The 20,469-nt window shown below is 34.3% G+C and overlaps 2 protein-coding genes and 2 long non-coding RNA genes across 4 annotated transcripts; 1 reads left to right on the top strand and 3 right to left on the bottom strand.

Moving 5' to 3' along the window:
* Window positions 1-2,844: 2,844 nt before the first annotated feature.
* LOC122579896 lies at window positions 2,845-6,259 on the bottom strand. Its single transcript, XR_006320709.1, has 2 exons — window positions 5,861-6,259; window positions 2,845-3,149 (listed from the first exon to the last, which is right to left on the bottom strand). It is a non-coding gene; the product is annotated as an uncharacterized LOC122579896 (long non-coding RNA).
* A 577-nt stretch (window positions 6,260-6,836) lies between these two features.
* Window positions 6,837-8,841, bottom strand: LOC122610945 (phytosulfokine receptor 1-like). Its single transcript, XM_043783896.1, has 4 exons — window positions 8,785-8,841; window positions 8,677-8,739; window positions 8,229-8,521; window positions 6,837-8,139 (listed from the first exon to the last, which is right to left on the bottom strand). Exons 1-4 carry the CDS (start codon window positions 8,839-8,841, stop codon window positions 6,837-6,839), a joined length of 1,716 nt encoding a protein of 571 aa, XP_043639831.1.
* Window positions 8,842-11,468: 2,627 nt separating this feature from the next.
* LOC122580230 lies at window positions 11,469-12,448 on the top strand. The gene is made up of 2 exons (XR_006320759.1): window positions 11,469-11,710; window positions 12,140-12,448. It is a non-coding gene; the product is annotated as an uncharacterized LOC122580230 (long non-coding RNA).
* A 769-nt stretch (window positions 12,449-13,217) lies between these two features.
* LOC122579943 (phytosulfokine receptor 1-like) lies at window positions 13,218-14,442 on the bottom strand. Its single transcript, XM_043752210.1, has 2 exons — window positions 13,879-14,442; window positions 13,218-13,758 (listed from the first exon to the last, which is right to left on the bottom strand). Exons 1-2 carry the CDS (start codon window positions 14,393-14,395, stop codon window positions 13,505-13,507), a joined length of 771 nt encoding a protein of 256 aa, XP_043608145.1. The 5' UTR covers window positions 14,396-14,442; the 3' UTR covers window positions 13,218-13,504.
* Between the last annotated feature and the right edge of the window lie 6,027 nt (window positions 14,443-20,469).

Here is a 20,469-nt window from a genome sequence, read left to right as displayed (position 1 = left end):
AATTTTATTAAAAGCGGTGCCTTGTATGCAACCAGGCTTCAATTGTAAATTGGTAAACTGACTCGACAGAACATGTGAACTAAATTAGCAAAAGTTAGTAACTTAATTGGTAAAAAAGTGGTAAAATTTTGACAAGATAAAGTTTATTTTCATTTATTATTATTTTTTTTCCTAGGCTGATAAAGTTTAACTTCATACACAAAAAGTGCAATAAAAGTTTGTTTTACATGTGACAAGATACTAATAGGAAGAGGGGTAAATAGATGTTGTACACTTGTACTTAGAGGTGTCAGAAAAAACCGATTAACCAAACCGAACCGCGAACCGATTTGTAACCAGTAATCGAAACCGGTTAATAACCAAAATAGTAAAAACCGACTATAGGTTATCAGAAACCGTCGGTTACTAACCGATTACTCGTTTCAAAACCAAAACCGATTATTAACCAGTTAACCTATAATAGGTTAACTATTCCAAATACTAACCGATTAACCGGTTAATCACATATTATATATATATAAAAATCATATTATATACATACACTGATATATAACCGGAAAGATCGCCCCATGAAATGATTTCGTAAGCTTTCAATATATCTATACTATATATAGATTAATGCTTATTTCATCAGATCCAACATCAATTTTTGGTTTTTTTTAGATTTGTGATGATGAATTTTGTTTTGTATTTAAAAAATGATGTTTATTTGGAATATGATTTTTTTTTTTTGGAATATGGGTTCGTCGCTTAGACTTGTCAGAAATGATTGTTTTTCCCCATTGTTCACCAATTTCTCAATATTATAATGTGCGGTTAAAAAAAAGCAAATAGGTTAATTGGTATCGGTTAACCGGTTATTATTAATCGAAATCGGTTAGATAGGTTCCAGTTTTAAAACGTAGAAACCGGTTATTAACTAGTACAAAATAATCATAACCGGTTATTAATATTTCAAAAAATAATCAAAATTGGTTAACCGCTTCTTGCACCTCACTTGTACTACACAAATTCTTATGCGGCTTCATTTTATGTGATCTTTCTAGGCATAGGCGTTTATTTGGTATCTTTGGTAAATATCGTAAAGTTTGAAAAAGTATGTGGACATAACCAGGTTCCAATGTCAAATCGACAAATATATAGTTGAAAACTTGAAATGTAGGAATAGTTCAAACTTCAAAGGGGTCTAAACAGCTAAACTTTTGCAATTCGGTCCAACTTAATTGGGCCAAAAAACACACAATTAATATATAAACGACAAAGTATTATACTCTAGTTTTAATTACATGAATATATGAGATTGAACCCTAAGACTCTCTGATTGGAATTTAAATAATCAAAAATAATAAAGCACACCGATTACGTATGTTAATCAACACGTACACTTCGATTGTAACGGAATTGCCGGAAGGACTATATATATATAATTGGAGTTTGACAAGGTTTGCATCCAAGAAGACCATATTAAGTGATAATGTCAAGACAATACTTTCTTTGGGTCATACAAACCCCATCATCAATATCATGGATTTCTATACCTAAGATATATCTAAGTTTGCCAAGGTCTTTTATTGAAAACTTAGATTGCAAGAATTCCTTGCATTTGTTAATCTCACTAACAGAATTTCCAGTTATAACCATATCATCTACATAAACAAGAAGAGCCATAAATTACACCATTTAAAGACTTTATATAAAGAGAATATAAATACACCATTTAAAGACTTTATATAAAGAGAATAGTCACTTTTACTTTGGCAGAAACCAAAGTCAACAAAAGCTGAAGTCAGTTTTTCATACCATTTTCTAGGAGCCTACTTAAGACCATAGAGAGATTTCACAAGTTTACAAACTCTAGTATCATTAGGAGAGAAATAACCTGGTGGTGGTGTCATATAAACATCTTCCACAATTTCACCATACAAAAATGCATTATTAATATCAAGTTGAAAGATAGGTCAATTATTATTGACAACAATAGTTATCAAACATCTAATGGTAACAACTTTAACCACAAGAGAAAAAGTCTCTTCATAGTCAATGTCATCTCTTTGACTGTAGCCCTTGGCCACAAGTCTGGCTTTATACCTATCAATGTCCCCATTGGACTTGTATTTGATTTTGTAAACCCATTTAGAACCAATGGGTTTTCTATCAGGTGGAAGATCAGTCAAAATCCAAGTCCCATATTTATTCAAGGCCTCCATTTCAGCATTCATAGCATCAACCCATAGAGGGTTTTTGCAGGCATCAAAGAAGCAAGTAGGTTCACATTGTTTATTCAAATTAAATACAAAGCACATCCTATCAGAATTCAACTTGGAATAATTCACATAATTAGAGATGTTGTGTTTGGTTTTGGTATTTAACACATAATCAGCATACTTCTTAGGAGTTCTACCAACTCTGTTTGACCTTCTTAAGGTAGTAGGATTGTCATTCAATTGAACAGATTCAACAATATCAGGATTACCCTCAGAATTATCAAAGTTATCATTAGGTGTGGCATTAGTATCAACACAAATCTAGAAAGATTGTGCCGAGTATAAGATCTTGTAATATACCGCTACAAGTGGCAAGGTTAAAATTCTAAAAGAATCAAACCCTACACACGAGCAATCACAGACAATGAAAAAGAAAAGAAAAAAAAAAATAGGGTTTTGATCAAAAAAGTTACCCGATCTAAAAAATAAAGATATCTTGAGATAAATGTATATATAAATAAATAACAATTTTTGAAGATTTGATTCAAAAAACATATACGATTTGAGCCTAAGCTCTGATACCATGTAGAAAAATATAGATAAATAAATATGTAATATAGACACACGACACAGCCAGGAATATAGAACATATTAGTCATAGATTGAATCTCAGTTTTTGTATCAAAAAACAAGAACAAATATTAAAAAAATTACATCGAAAATAATAAGGGGTTTTCCAAACGATAAGAAAAGAGGAAGGCTGCAGTCGTGGTATTTTGCTACAGTGGCCATTGGTTAGGTTTTATACTCGAACCCTAAGAACATTTACATCTTTGGTCCCTCTAGAATTAGTCACCGTTGTTTGGTCCTTTCACTTGATACTTTACAATCTTGACAGCATCAGTCCTTCCTGCATCTTCAAGTAACACCCAAGGTCCATTTTTCCTACAAAACAATAACTTAAGTAAGACAATTAATTTGACAATTTTAACACTAAGACCGGTGTTGACACCGGTTTTCGTAGTTTTACAATTTCTACTTTAAAAGTTCCTAGTTGCACCACATGCCTCGAAAAATGTCGCATCCGTAAAAAAATTCGTAACATGCATATAAATAAAATATATAGACACATTTGTATAACAGTATAACTTACAAAGTAACTGTCATGCAACTAATGTAATATCGATGACATGGACATCAGCACAATGTTGCTATACATATATCTCACCCTGTCACTTTCTGCTAGCTAGCTGTTGCTAATATTGGGGTGGTTATGTACCTAAGTGAACTGAACTTTTAATGTGCTGCTGTGGAAGAACATGCACCGATATGATGTTACTCAAATTTGTGTCTTGTGAGTGAGAGTGACTAATTCTTGAAACAACTAGTAATGAGATGATAGTGACAAGAAAACCAGTTTCAAAGCCAACTATTACAAGCATACGAAGGACGGGGAATTCATCATCATCAGATGTTGCTGGAGGTAATTGCCCCAGCCCCCAAGTCTTGATTTCTCTGACAGTTCATAACAAAATCACCACATAAACTTGGGTTTCCTTCAAAGCTAGAGTTAGAAAAAGTTAAAAAATTGGCCCCCAGAAGGAATATCCCCCGTCAGGTTATTATAAACGACACTAAAGTTGGACAAAAAGCTTAATCTAGCCAAAGAGGAAGGGATTGTTCCAGTTAGTCTATTGTGTGATAAATCCAAAGTCTCTATGCTCCTCATCTTTGATAAAGAACTCGGAAGCATGCCAGATAAATTGTTGTGTTTCAGACCCAAAATATGCAGCCTTTTTAAGTTCCCGAACTCTGGCCATATTGGGCCGGTGAGGAGATTTCCACTAAGGTCTAGTTGTGGCGGAAATCTCATAAATTGAAGCAACAGACAAATATTAAAGAAAACCGCATATATTTCTCGAATTGAGTTGGAATTCTTCCATTGAAGTGATTCCTAGCAAAACTAAGAATACGAATTCTGGTAGAGTTCAGACATAAATCAGATGGAAAGGGACCATTAAAAGTGTTATCAGAGATATCTAATACTTGAAGTTTAGGCAGATTTATGCTTCCAGTGACTTGATAGGATTGCTAAGTCGTAAAACTCCAGTGAAGTAATTACTACTCAAATTAACTGCTTCCAAATAACCAAGATGAAAAAGGGAGACTGGAAGAGGGCCTTTAAGGGAATTATATGAAAGATTGAGGCTCTTTAGCCGATTGAAAGAAGAAAAAGAATCAGATAAATTACCACTCAATCTTTTCTTTGAAAGTTGTGACTCAACAATTCTAACAAGTGAGTAAGACCGGCCCACTTACAAGTTATAACAATAAGATAAATTTGCAGACAAAAACCATCCTTCAACTGGAGATTCCAATCCTTTGTTAAAACCTAGCATTCCTATCAAGTCACTGGAATTGCATGTCACATTCTGTGAAATCACAAGAACCTGACGTAATTGTAGACAGAAAAGAAGAATAACCACAAGTAGTACCACATCAGTCATTTCAGAAAAGAAGTTTATAATATTGACTTATTACTATGGCTTCTTAAGTTACGTTAAATGAATAATCATATAAAGTACGTACTTGGTTTTTCTTTCCGAAGGAAAATCAAAGTCTCCAGACTTTTCCTTTGACATTCAAATTATGGTCTATAAACAGTATCCAAGATATATGATTAGAAAAAAAAGGGTAATGGAGGGAACCCTAGCCCCGGTACCACAATTGGATACTCACCCCATACGAGCCATATGATGCCGGTACAATCCCTCCATCCTAATCCTTCAAGATATATGATTAGTAGTAGTCAAAGAAACCTAAGTCATGAAATTGATAGTCAGTCACACAGCTTTTACTTTTTAATCACATTCAGCTTGACATATGTTGGGGGAGCTAGGCAGGGGGTTATTAATAAGGGATGTATGGATCAGGAGGAAGGTAGTATTAAGTCAACATTGGTGGTGCTGAAAGTTCCAAGTCTTGTTTTGGTGAGTATCTATCTGTCTAGTTGTGATGGACTTAATTAATTACGTCCCTTCGATCAGGTCCTACTTCACAAATGAGGCATCTAGTGAAAACGTACAGCACAAAATACCGACCTTAGTGTAGTCTAGTAATTTTAAATTTGTTTAAGATGCGTGATTGGAAGTGTCGTACCATTTCCTATAGTGATACATCGGACGTAGAATCAGACATGGTATATTGTGCCGAATAGGCGAATGGAATATAGAGCCTTCTTCGTTGTGTGAAGCTTATCCATCTCCTCAAACCATAGTAGTAGAGGAGTGCTTCAAGTGATTAAAGAGGTTTTTGTGGCGGAAACTTATAATTAGTTTGTAATTTATAAGACGAATAATGAATTATGTAGGAAGACTTTATGAGTATTATCGATCATGCTTTTCACAAATGACAGTATGATCTATTGAAAAAAGATTTACTAATTACTCGTATATATGAGGAAAGTTATTAATTAACTCAATAACCCGTAAGCCCGAATTGATCAGAATTTGCATGTTGCTCAAATATAAATTATTATATTAATTCAACAAATGATTGAAACTAAAAGCAGAGATCGAGATAACATCAGTTGATGAATTTTTGGCATAAAGGAAACAATATTCAGAAGACTAGTAATAATTCAATAATTGGTTTACCTCAAATCTATTGTATTTGAAGCAAACAACGTACAATCACCAACTAACGATACTCAAATGGTGAAACTCTTTCCAGTCAAAGCTCAAATGGCAATATTAACTCAAATGTTAATGTTATGTTATTATTTTAGGGTTTTCATTTTTTCCGCCACTCTTTCGATCGGGTTTTGGGGTTCGGTTTGGTTTCCGGAATTGGGTTTTGGATGTTGGTTTGAGTTCCCTGTGATGGATTTTGGGTTTTGGTTTGGGTTTCTAGTGAAGTTTTGGGTTCGTACGTCCGTTTTCGTTTTGTTTTCTGGCCAAATGTTTTGGGGTTGGTATTCGTTTTCGTTTTGTTTCCGGTTAAGTTTTTGACTTGTTGCTTTCCGTCTAATTAATTTTGATCAACGCCCCGTTTGAATTTTGGCTTCTCGTATGAGTTAAAGATACAAATCATGTGGTAAATTAACCAGCGGCGTAATTTTGAAAAGCAAGGGACATTTTATTTTACATTAATAAAATACAGTATGTGCAAAGCACTTTGACCATATTTTTGTAATTTCATATAAGTTTATTTAAGTATTTATGTTTGCATTTGTAATGTAATGTAATTTAATTTAGTTGTAATATAATCTCATCAGTCGACTCGAACCATTTGTAAAACCCATGTTAGTTTTTTTCTTTTCTCATCTCAGCTAAGTCGTTGAGTGAAACTCTCAAAAGACTCCCATGACTTAGATTCGTCATTACTAGAAAGGGATGAACGTACTGGTGGTATTATACAGAGCCACATACTATACCCACTTTGGGCGAAAGCACATGTCGTAAAAGGCTTACCCTACCCTAAGGCTTAGTAAAGACATACTAGTTTTATCAGGTGGTGTGATTCAATTCCTCTTTTAAATTATGCGCATATATATTTGATTACGAAACACACATTACATATAGAATACCCAATAATGAGAAAGCATGAGATATTGTTACTCAAATCACCTAGCTAGTTCTGAAAATCTCTAACTGCTGGAACAACAAGCAATACAATGAAAGTAAGCAGAAAACCGATTCCAAACCCAATCCTTTCAGGCAAACCAAGGATAGGGTGTTCCTTATTTTCAGGTTCTGGAGTTTGCAACAAGTCCTGATGTTTGTCACATTTTAAAACAAGTTCACCACATAAACCAGGGTTTCCTTCGAAGCTGGAGTCTGAAAAGGTCGAAAATTGGCCTCCAGAAGGAATAGTTCCCGTCAGGCTATTGTACGCTACACTAAACTCTGACAAGAAGTTGAGCCTCACTAAAGAATGAGGAATCCGTCCTGACAAGTTATTATGAGAAAAATCCAGAGTCTGTATCGAGGATAACCCCGCCAAATTGCTTGGAATATATCCTGACAAATTGTTGTAGTTTAGGTTCAAAACTTGTAAGTTTGTAAGATCTCCGAATTCAGGCCAGATTGGTCCCGCGAGAGAGTTGTTGCTGAGGTCTAATGTTCGTGGAGGTTCAATGCCATAACTTTGTGGCACCAATCTTCCGCTCATTCCTCTCCTTTTGAAAGCAGGCATGTCCATGGGAACACATAATGAGATATCAAGGATCTGAAGACACGGTAATCGAGTGAGGCTCTTTGGAATCCCTGCACTTAAAAAGTTGTTTGACAGATTCAAGTAAAGAAGTGACGATAAATCTCCTAAATAGGGTGGAATCTGTCCTTTTAGTTGGTTACATGACAAATCCAAAATCTTGAGTTTTGTTGAACCGCTTAACCACACGGGAATCCTACCGCTGAGATTGGAATTTCGGAGAAAAAGATTCTCAAGCACTTTGAAATGTAGATTGGCAATGGATGGCATTTCTTCGTTGTGAAAGTTTGACGTAAGGACCAAAGTGGTAAGATTCGTGCAGTGTTGGAGAACGTCGAGTGAAACAGAAAGGTTCTTCAAGTTGCACCTCATAAGGGAAAGAAGGGATAAAGATCTAAATTTCTCGAAGCTTTCTGGGATTTGTCCCGTGAGGTTGTTACCATCAAAATATATGAATTTCAATGCCATACAAGAAGGAAGATTGTCGGGAATGGCCCCAAGAAACATATTATGGGACAAGTCAAGAAGCTCAAGGTTTCTCATTGCTGAGCAATTTAGATCAATTGATCCAAAAAGCGAATTGTTTCTCAAGATCAACGAAGAAATGCTGGGAGAGTTCAACAACGAAGAGGGCATCTCACCATAAAGATAGTTTAAATAAGCAGCAAAATAAGTTAAATTCGGAAATCTATGAAAGTAATCAGGTATATTCCCTGAAATCCTATATTTAACGAAATATCCAAATAAACAAGCTTCGAGGGGTTACTATCATCATGAGGTTGACCGACTAGATTGTTATCTTGAAGATACAAGTGTGACAATTTTGGTAAGCTGTATAGATATTCTGGTATGATGCCAGAAACATCATTTTCATTAAGAGAAAGTTGTTCCAAAGAACTACAAGTCCCAAATTCAGGTGGAATCTCTCCATCAAAGTAATTCACCCCTAAGTTAAGAACCTTTATTCCGGTGGAATTGATGCAAAAGCCTGACGCGATTGGACCTCTAAAGTTGTTGTCAGAAATGTCTAGAAACTCGATTGAAGGCAAGTTTACACTTAATGGCAAAGACCCGGAAAATTCATTTCTACTCAAATCAAGAATCTGTAGATGTGAAAACTGGAAAACCGAGACGGGAAGAGGGCCTTTTAGTGAGTTAACAGAAAGATTTAATGTTTCTAGATGGTTTAAATTTGTCAGCGAATCATGCAAGGTACCTACTAATCTTTTACTTGAGAGTTCTAACTTAACAACCTTACCTTGCAAATCGCAAGTAATGCCGGCCCAATTGCAACAGCCGGAAGAATCTGAGGTCCACCCAGCTATAGGTGACCGTGTTCCATTCCATTAATGAAATGTTTCAGTACCATGGAATCATTGGAATTGCAGGTGACATTCACATGAGCTTTTACATAAAACCCCATTGTACAATATTGGCAGTCACAAATATTGCGAATACATTCTTCTTTTTGGAACAAAGTTTTATAAAGTAGTGTACATCCCAGAAGAATGTACGTACGTTGTGGAAATTTATAGGAGCCATAAGATGGTTTTGATGATTTTTTAGACAAAGTGAGAAGTACCATTATTGGCACCAAGAAATTGAAATTTGATGTGACATTCAAGTCTTTTTAACCATCTATATATGGTAGTTGAAATTTTGTATGTCAAAATATAATATAAATGAAATTGCAAACTAATTAAAATCGAAGTATAAACTAAAATCCAAGTATAAACTAGAGTTTTGTGACAATCCGAAAACGTTGTATAACTTTTTAGGATACACGACCCGAGTACGAAATACGTTCTATCCTGAAAAACGGGGTTTACAATCATGCCTTGAATAATATCAAAGTGGCATAATTAATACTTTTCCGTCGTAAACTTAAAATGTTTTGGTATGATTCTGGCCTTCTGGGTGTTTTTTCATTAAGTTTGATACTATATGTGTTTGTTTTCTTTTATATATGATATATTATTCGATCAAATTTATATTAATGAAAGTACACTTATATAATTAGAAAACGATACACGTATTGATATGACAACTCGCTTTGCTTAATTTGAACGATAAAAGTTTCGTGCAAATACAATGGCCCTATCCCGAGTCAGTAGTGGCCTAATGAAGTCGTTGATTATAGTGATATTTTTATAAACTTATTACATCTGATTTAGATTATCTAGGTATCGGAACCGGTTCCTCAAAAACCGATAGATAGGAACCAGTTCTACTTTCGGATCTAAAAATCGGCTCCAAATCGGTTCTTGGACAAAAAAAAAACCCGAAAAAAGCGACCAAACTTTAACCAAGAACCGGTTCTTCGTCACGTTGACGGGAACCGGTTCCACCGGTTCTGGTCTTTTGCCCACGTCTAGTTACACATCACCAAAATCCAAAACGAATTTGAGATCATGTTTTCAATTTGAGTTTTGAGTTGACCACTTTCTAGAACTACTTTTTAAAGTTTGCCAATACTGTTATGTACGTTATCTCCAAATATATTTTCTACATATAAGACTATAACCTCTTCTATCTTTGAATAAAAAGAGCGAGGATTAAAAAACCATCTGCAACGGATCCTTTATATTTAGAGAAATTTATAAAGAAAACTAATTTTTTCTATGATCATTATTCATCTTTTAAAACTAATTTTTGATAAGATATGAAATGCATATAAGTGTAATTTTTAGGATAATGGTTAGATCAGATGTACGAGTAATTTTTTACACCGTGTTTTCGAATTATTATTTTTTTTTAAAAAAAAGGAAAAGATTTGAATTAAAATGAAGATAAAAAAAAAAAAAAAGATAAGAGATGAAAGATGAAAGATCCTTTATAATTTATGTTCTTAAGTTTTATGAAAATGAAAGTAAAATAAGTGAAGATAGAACTTTTTGTGTTCAAGAAATGATGATTTTCTTTTCAATCATGCCAGAGAGGATGAGAAGACTGTGGGAAGAGCTATCAAATTCCTTGACAATCAATTTTTCTTCCATTGCATAACAAAAATCAAGAATTCCAAATTTTATTATTTATTTTCACTTACTTTCTTTTTTTCCGTAAATTTAATTCGAGGACACAGACGCACAATGTTGGAAAAAATATATTATAAAAAAATACTTATTTTTTATATTTAGAAATTAGAAATATAGACTAGTTATGTTATCTGGGCGTTGCCTTAACAGACGTAACGTTTGTTAATTCGGTGACATGTTACCAAAAATATATATATAATTCCAGATGTCACCGGCATCATTTGTCGAGAGACTGTAGCTGTTGTACAACACTGAAAGTAACATGTTAAAGATTCCAAAAAGGTTACAGTTATATGACATTATGACATAGGAATAAATATCATTAGTGGAATATAAATAATGGGGTGGAGAGTTGAAGGCCGAAGTTATATGCATATCACACGCGTGTGTATGTGTTCATGACTAAAATGTAAAAAATAATGGTGAGGGGTGACATACTTTGACCGTGACACTATTCATAGTGGGCATTTGGGACTTGGGACCATTGATCTCAAGTTCTCATCACTGATTTGATTTTTTGTTTACAATAAAGAACTGGACTCCATGTACAACAATAGATGGTTTTTAGAATCTTTAGATTGAGTTTTTATATCAATTTTTATATTCATTTTAACCTTTCTTCATATTCCGTTGAGGTATCAGGATACAAAATTTATATAAAATGGTAGTTTCTATAGCTACTTATCTTTCAAAATATTTCCGCTGTCCTCTTTTGATCAATTACATCAATTGCCTATACAACTTTCCGTCGTCGTTATTATTGCTGGCACCACCCCTCATCGTTGTCGTCACCGTTATCGTATTTTGTGGGTATTCCTCGAGTGTATTAAACTATTAATGTATGTGTAAATTAAATAAAAGGATATGATGGAGACAAATTCGAGTGGTAAAACAGGAATCCATGAAACGAATTTTAGTGGTATAAAACAAAAATAAAAACAGAAATCCATGAAATCCAAAATAAAAACAGAATGTGTAGTATAAAAAAATAAATAAATAAAAAGAAAAGGCATACAATCAATCAAGCAGCGGATATACGATTGAAGTAAAAAAAAAAACCCTCTATTGCCATTGGGAAGTCTGAAAACTTGTAACATAACCACCACTTGAACTAATTGACATACACAAATTTTACAGATATTCATTCCCATATGGAAAACATCCTCCTCCGCTGCTGCGTAAAAAAATAAAATAATATGAAGTTAGGGTTAGCCGGAAAAGAAAAGAGCGCTAATCAATTCACCACCTTTGTTGCAGGTAAGTTTGTCTCTCTGATTTATTTTTAATCTCTATACATCCAATAATCTAATTTAATCAAACTTAATATTTTTGCATATTATTATTCATAATCATATACTATATATCCTTTGAATAATAAATCCTATCCTGTTATATATATACACATGAACAAAAGTCAAACAGTAAAGGTCAAAGTTCTGGCTAACAACATCCTAAATATACTGTAGCATATTAGCCGTGCAATGTGTATGGGTGACATATACAAAACTTGGAAGTACGGGCATATGATGACTGATGAGGTCTCTTGGAGGATATAGGCAACTTGACTAATGGAAAAGGATAAATTTTTTTATAAAAAAAAAAAAATTTAAACGGGCAATGTTTTGATGTTGTCGTGGGCAAAGTGGCAGTCGATAATAATGTGTTTTGTGCATACATGTTTAACAGGGATATATATGGTTATTGATGCTGGAGCTGTTTCCTGTTTCGGAAATATATAACACGGATAATAGTCATTGATTGTGAATCTTTCGAGAGATATTGACTGCAATCGCGATCTCAGGTATGGCTTCCATGATCTGCTTGGTGTAAAAAGGGATTTTCTAGTGTTTTTGACGATATTTTTTCCGCTATGAGAACTAAAGTGATTGATGTGCTATGGTAGATGATGAATTAATGATATATAGCCGACACATTTCTTGTATATTCTCTTGTAACATACATTCTTTAATAAAAATAGCTGTCATTCTTCTGCCATTGTTTAATAGCTTGTATCTCTCACTGAAACATATGTTTTTGAAAGACCGGCACTAGAAATTGGTGTTGTAGAGGAGGTCCTTGTAGTCTTTGTCTTCAACATAACTAGATCTCGACAGAGAACTCTATTGAGAAAGAGTGTTAGAAGTTTAGTGCAATTGAGGGATATTTCAATATAATTTGGAAATGGGTTGTGGTACAGAGTTTATGCCGATTAAGTCTATGATTTCCCGAACCCAGATAACAGGGTATAGGGGCATCCACCCTTGTGATGATTGAAATCAGCTAGGTCAGTGACTTCGATGATCAGTGAAATTAGCAAGGTCAGCGACTTTAATAATCAATGACTTAGCTGATCAGTCAACAAGTCGTAAGTGACTACCCTAATTTGTGACCATGCTGATCAGGGATTTAGCTTGTCATCAGTGACTTTGCTGGAAATGCAGCCCACGAACTTTGCAACCGCCTGAACCGTCCAGCAACATTTAATGGGCAGTTGTGAATGTGGTTTAATGGCCATAATGCCTAGGTCTTGTAACCACTTGTCACCTATAAAAGAACACAATTGACAGTCAATTCTGTCACATTCGAGTGTTCTTTATATAAAGAGACATGATGCATGAGATGAAACAGGCACAACAAGAAAGACTCTCTAGCAAAGTGCATAAAATAAAAAATATGAGTCTTTGTATCATCCCAAAATAATATTCGTGTAACGACATATAGGGTAGGAAAGTGATACCATGATTCAAAGATATATCCAGGTTAATATCTTTACTCTTACGCACGAAAATCCCCAATAGAAACAGACCTTGTATCATTCTGCTCAATCTTAAGTTAATTACAAATTTACAATGAGCTCTATATGTAGACACATAACTTACACGGTAACTATCATGCCATCAATATCATGTGGACATAATTATACATGTCTCATCCTATTACATGTTAATGAAAAACTCAACATGGTGCCACTTTACGGAAGCTGCTACTATGTAACTCTGTTAACTCTACTTAAATCCTGTCATGGGAGACGGGAACTGACGCTACTCAGGTTTAAGTTCTGTGTGAATCCCAAATTCTTGGGACACCTAGTGATGAGGTAACTGTGACAAGAAAGCCGGTTACAAACCCAGTGATTACAACCAAATGAAGGATGGGGAAATCCTCATCCTCTTCCTTGGATGCTGGATGTGGCAACATGTCTTGATTGTTTCGACAGTTCAAGAAGTAATTGCCACATAAATAGGGGTTTCCTTCATAGCTAGAGATGGAAAACGTCGAAAGTTGGCCTCCATAAGGAATAGTCCCTGTTAGATTATTGTTAGCAACACTAAACTTAGACAAAAAACTTAGTCTCTTCAAAGATGGAGGGATTGTCCCTGTTAGCCTATTAAATGACAAGTCCAGCGTCTCTATGCTCATCATACCTGATAAAGAACTTGGAATCCTTCCTGACAAAGTATTGTGTTTCAGATCCAAAACATGTAGCCTTTTCAGGTTCCCAAACTCTGGCCAGATTGGGCCCGTCAGGAGGTTCCTACTGAGATCAATTAGTGGTGGCAATCTCTGTATCTGATTGTACTGCAACGTGGATTCTCTACTTCCTGTGTTTCGATTCATATATAACGGGAAATCCTGGGACGTATCTTCATGTGAGATATCACTTGAAACCAGGCTCTGTAAGTGTGTTAGATTCTTGGGTATCTCTCCTGACAATGAATTGTTTGCCAAGTCCAAGTAAAACAGAGTGGTAAATTCACCCAAATAAGCCGGGACTGATCCTGTCAAGCGGTTCCATGACAAATCCAACAACTGCAACTGTGTTAGACCTTTTAGCCATGAAGGAATGCTCCCTGTGAGGCTGCAATCGGCCAAGGCAAGAGCCTTGAGTGATTTGAATTGCAGATCTTTATCAGATGGCAGCTGTTCACTGTAAAAATTCATGCTAAGAATTAGCACTGTTAGATTAGGGCAGTGCTGGAGGATTCTAAGAGATGTTGACAGATTATTGAAGCTGCAATTGGACAGAGTGATATAAGTAAGAGATGAAAAATTCTTGAAACTTTCTGGGACTGGGCCTATGAGTTTGTTTCTGGCAAGATTTACAGCTTTTAACTTGATGCAAGATGCAAGATTAGCAGGTATTGTGCCTGAAAAGTTATTGAAGCCCAAATCAAGTGAGGTAAGATTAACCATCATTGAACAATTTAAGTCTATTGAACCACTCAAAGAATTGTTTCTCAAGTTGAGATAAGAAATGGTTCGTGAATTTGATAAAGATGGGGGTATTCCACCAGACAAATTATTTGATTTAGCCGAGAAATAGCTTAAGTTGGGGAAGCTATGAAAAATATCAGGTATGTTCCCTGAGAGTCGGTTGAATGAAACATCCAAACGAACCAGTTGACTAGAGGAACTACCAATTCCTGTGATGGTGGTGAACATATTGTCCCCGAGAGCCATTTCCTGCAATCTGGGTAAACTGAATAAGAAGCCAGGTATGTCGCCTGTAAGAAAATTATGAGCTGCATATATATGTTCAAGAAAAATACAATTCCTAAACTCTGGCGGAATAATTCCTGTGAAATTATTTAGAGAAAAGCTGACAACACGAATTCTGCTGGAGTTATCACATAAACCAGATGGAAGGGGACCGCTAAAGGAATTATCCGAGATGCCTAATACGTGAAGTGCAGGCAAATTTATTTTCTTTGGTAAAACCCCGTAGAAATGATTACTACTTAAATCAACTGCTTCCAAATGTGTAAGATGGAAAAGGGAAGTTGAGAGAGGACTTGAAAGAAAATTATGAGAAAGATTGAGTGTTCTAAGGTGATCAAAATAAGATATAGAATCAGTTAAATGACCAGTTAAGCTTTTATTCGGGAGTTCTAATCTAACAATCCTACCAGAAAAGGAATTACATGTAATTCCTTCCCAGTTGCAGCAACTGGAAGATGGTGAATTTGTAGGCCACCACTCTTCGATTGGTGATTCCAATCCATTCATGAAACCCCTTAACCCTTTCAGGTCATCGGAATTGCAAGTTAGATTCTGTGATATCACAAGAACTTGACCTCGTAGAGAGAACAGAACAACCATCACTAATACCCATAGGTCCAATACGACTACCATCTCTGTATATCTACTGAAACACACAAAAGTACCCAACAAGATCTCGAAAAAATGTTTCAAAAGTTCATTGCTTTTTTATGGTAAATACAGACTGGGAGATTGAAACATCAAACAAAGTCAGCGGTTAAGGTTTATGAAATGGAATGGTCAATGAACTAGTATTAACAAATGTTATAATATAAATAATTGTAACGCTAGATTCCTTTTTTTATTCTTTTATAACCTATTAGATAGATTAGTAGTACCTAATCATTAATAAATTATTCTGTAAGTCATAAGTCAATGACTCAATGTGCTATGGCAGGATAAAGAATCGTATTGAGAATTAGCAAAATGTACAGATAGAACTATAAGTGTGAGTTTTATTTGTTTGAATTGTTAAATGGAAACTAGTGTTTATTCTATTTGGCAAGAAAGAAATGCTAAATTATTTTCCAACAAAAAGAAAAGGGTGGATCAGCTGGCTACCGAGATTGTTGCTACTGTTCGATTAAGACTAATGACCTGTAGCTTCAAGAAATCAAAGAGTATGGAAGACGTTTTGACTGCATGGGACATTGCCCCCAGGCTCAAGTCCTATCTTTAAATCACGTTGACGTAGCGACGCCTATATCAAAAGAATATACGAGCGAGGAAGTTTATAAATGGCTTTTTCAAATCATTGGTGTCAGCATGTTTTTTCATGTTCCATGACCTCCTAGTTTGGTTTTTTACTTGATTGTAATGGTGCTTTGGTTTCCATATAAGTAGCTTGTTACTTTTATGGTTGTTTGGTGCTGTGCTGTTGTGCATGGAAAATTTTGTGAATTTGTTGTTTGGCTTTCTGCCAAGAGGCCTGATTTTTTTTATATTTAATATACATGAACAAGGGTTTAAAGTCCCTTTTACCCAAAAAATAAATGGAAACTAGTTTAAATAAAAGCTACTCTTGGAACTTTGTGAAGGTATGTTAGTATTTGAAAATGGATTTGAGTAAACTACCTATGAATTTTGATTGAAAGGGACCGAATTTCAAATTTTAATTGTGCAAATCTGTATGTCTGACTTTTAGCAACGACGAACTTATGAATAGTGCTATCGAACTTATGTGTCATATTTGCATTCGTAATTGTAATGTAAGCTGGCCAGTGACCCGACCCATTTGTAAACCCATTTTAATTCCCTTTTTTTTTCCGCCTCAGCTAAGTCACAGAGTGAAACTTTAAAGGACCCCCATGACTTGGAAAGTTGGAATTCTAGATTCGCTAGTGCTAGAAAGGGATGGACGGGTGGTATCATACAGAGTCACAGACTCAGTTTATGTCAAAATTCAAAAACACACCCTACCCAGTTTGGGTCAATTATCTTTTAAATTATCTGCATTTATATTTGATTACGAAACACACATTACATACAAAATAAATTCCCAATGAGAAAGCATGCGGTATTGTCACTCAAATCACTTCGTTCTGAAAATCCCCAACTGTTGGGATAGCAAGCAATAAAACGAAAGTAAGAAGAAAACCGATTCCAAACCCATTCCATTCAGGCAAACCATGTGTTCAAGACTAAAGTGTAATATTTTAAGGATCAAAAGGCCTGAAATAATGGTGAGGGATGACACTTTGACCGTGAAACTATTCCTAGAGGGGCATTAGGGAGTTGGAACCATTGTTCTCAATTTCTCATCACTACTTCTAATTCTTATTTACTTCAGGGGTAAAAACGAATTTTATGCCTAGAATATGTACCAATATACATTCGGAAATGGTGCAATCGCATCTGGGTGACAAAGAACTGGACTCCTACCTGTTAGAGTACAACGATTGGTGGTTTTGGAATGTTTAGATCAAGTATCCTGTCTGGCAATCATCTCCACCTTTTGCTTAATAACAACGGTGATAGTATAATTTTGATATTTATACATTGTTTATTATAAGGTACTCGTATTAATTTTATCCAGAGATCTAATGGTGGTTTATTAATATTATAACACATTAACAGATCATGTGGAACTACAGACCATACTTTTATTAATAACTAGTGCTTAGACCCCGTGCGATGCACGAACAACCCTAAATAATTTTTCTTAAACTTTATTTTAAGATTGTATCAATGAATAAATATAACTGAGTTGGACATAATAAAAATATTTTTATGAGTTGATTAATTTAAAGAAGAAGAATCCTATATATACCTTGGGATTTATTATTGATACACGAGGGCTTAAAACGCGTACATTGCACGCCGGAGAGAAATTATAAAATTGATTGCCCATAGTAGGCGCATATAATAAAGATTATGTTGGTTACCTGGATGTGATAGGTATTATGAATTTTCCCTCACTTTGATATATAGACCCACGCGGATGCGCTATAACCTTAAATAATTTCTTTAACACCAGTTCAAGCATGCATGTAGCGAAGTAAATGTACTCCTATTGCAACTAATGACCATTTTAAAAAAAATTAATGACTTAAAATGCATAGAAAAGTCTTATTTAGCATTAAAATAAACCAAATATACCTCATAATTTTCATCACAAATTTGATAGGCTGTTCTTTGTATAAGATTTGAAATTTGTTGATCATTCATTTTTACTCCAATAGCACCAGTGGCATCTACAATCCTAACTTGCACATTAAACCTACAAAAAAAAAAAAAAAACAGAGATAATTTTACCACACAACTTAATGATTATAGAGTTTTAATATGAAATATAAATATATACCTAGGATTGATGGGAACTCCTTCCTTATTACATGAACAACAAATCCACATTTTGTTGTCCCTTAAAGCATCAATAATGTCGACTGCATCCATGTAGAGATCGGTCAACTAAACTTCTTGAGAACAGTTCACACATTCCATTGAATACCATAACTGGTCGGTTGGAATAAAACTGATTGTTGCAACAACAACCACTTTATCAAACTGTCAAAATGAAAATGTTTATACATTAGAATGTTAAAAAGCTAGTTATAAATTCGAAAGAAAGTTATGTTAAAAAGTAATCTAATCAAAAAAGAAAAATTCACAAACAATGAATACTTACATGCTCGTCCATCAGGATCATCTCAATACTACCTATGTTATTAACATCTCCATATAGAGGTTGCTTCCATAGCCGCAAATTCTAACCGTTATCGTACATTGGCTTATTATTTGGACGCAAATTTCTAATTAAAACATGGTTTAGTGAAACCATGCTAAAATTGATCTCTTATGTGTTTACGTTTTGAAATGCCTTAAAACTGAATGGAAGTGACCTTATATAGACATAGACATGCAAGGAAGTAACCGCCACAAGCAATACACGAACGGTTACATATTCAAACTTTCAAAAATTTGAACTTCTTGAAAGCATAACTAATCCATTTTCGAAAATTTGAACTTCTTATAAAAGTAACTAATCCGTAGACCTTCCAAGGAGCAATATTGTAATGATTTTTGGGCTTTCTTGCATTTTTAAGCATGCCACATAGGCAATAACTAACAAATTTTGAAGTGAGATTTATATAATGTAGGAATTTACAAGAACAAAAGGGAGAAGGAAAAAAAAAGAAGCCTAATCGGCCAAAAAGTAAGTAAATTAGACCATGTTCAATATATTTTATAAAAACTAAACATACCTCTTTTTTTTTTTAAAAAAACAGTGGTGATTGGACTCAGCAGTATTCCTTTTCATCGTCCGGCAGAGATCGACCATGTCACCAGCACAGTCAATTCGAGTGCATGACTGGAGGTGGAAGTCCCACTACCATTCTGGACTTTCAAAGGTTTTAAACCCGTGACCAACATTTGGCTAGAAGACATAAGGGACATTAAATGTCCAGTTGGGCTAAATAACCTCCTTTTTTACATATACGAGGGTTTAAAAGCCTTTGCTACACACGTCGTGTTTTAAATTTATTGTTTGCATGTATTTTGTTGTCGATTTTTTAAATAGTTAATGAAAGTTATTTCATAAAACCATTTATTCATCAGCTTATAAATAAATAAACATTATAATAAGTAAAAAAAATTAAAAGTTTCGGGGCAAATGATTGTTCCACAAAGATTGGCAACCCTTGTGCATTATAATAAGTAAAAAACTCTACATTGGTTTTGCTTTAAAATTTTGGTTTTGCCTAAACTGTATTACTTCCGCATCTTTTGCTTCCCAATTCCGAAGTCCAGTAACCAATTTTGAGATCGATTTCAAAGCAAAGATGAAGTCTTATAGTCCACAGTTTTAAGGAGTTTACTAATATATTAAAAGCAAACAATAAGAAGTAATTGTCTAATTGTAGTTAAGTACATATAATTATAGGATACAACAATGCGTTTAAAAAATACGGACGTCATATGTCATTTATTATACACGGGTCATACAGCAAAAGGAAAAAAGATTTACTATAAAAGTAAATAATACCCTTATTTATATTTATGAAATATTATAAAAGCTGATTACAATAGTCCAAATGAACAGAGGAATACACCAACATAAACATATTGGCGATCTTCTCTTATATCGTAAGAATACATGTTACAAATTTTGTAAAACTATTAGTTGAAACCAGATTCTTTATCAATTGAGACCCGGAATTATAATTCAACACAAAACTTGATTCAACCAAACTCAATATCAGACAAACAAAATTACATCTAAATCATTAATTATTCTCATAAAGTTAGGTTGCAAAAAAGTTTTTTTCACTAAACCAAATACTTAAAATTCATAATTCATTTAAGTGTTATCGTATTATTGAATGTATAGAAATAAGGGAAATAGATCAAATGAAAAGTTTGCTTAAAGAGAAGTGGGAAAAAATTAATTTTTTTTTATTTTTTATTTTTAAATTGTTTATATATTGATTTTTTCTAGTGAAAACCCATTGCAAAATTAAATTAGAAAAAAAAAA

The sequence above is a fragment of the Erigeron canadensis genome, chromosome 8 (assembly GCF_010389155.1).
Source record: "Erigeron canadensis isolate Cc75 chromosome 8, C_canadensis_v1, whole genome shotgun sequence".
Lineage (NCBI taxonomy): Eukaryota > Viridiplantae > Streptophyta > Magnoliopsida > Asterales > Asteraceae > Erigeron > Erigeron canadensis.
Note: the sequence above shows the minus strand (reverse complement) of the source record. Positions and strands in the feature narration are given on the sequence as shown.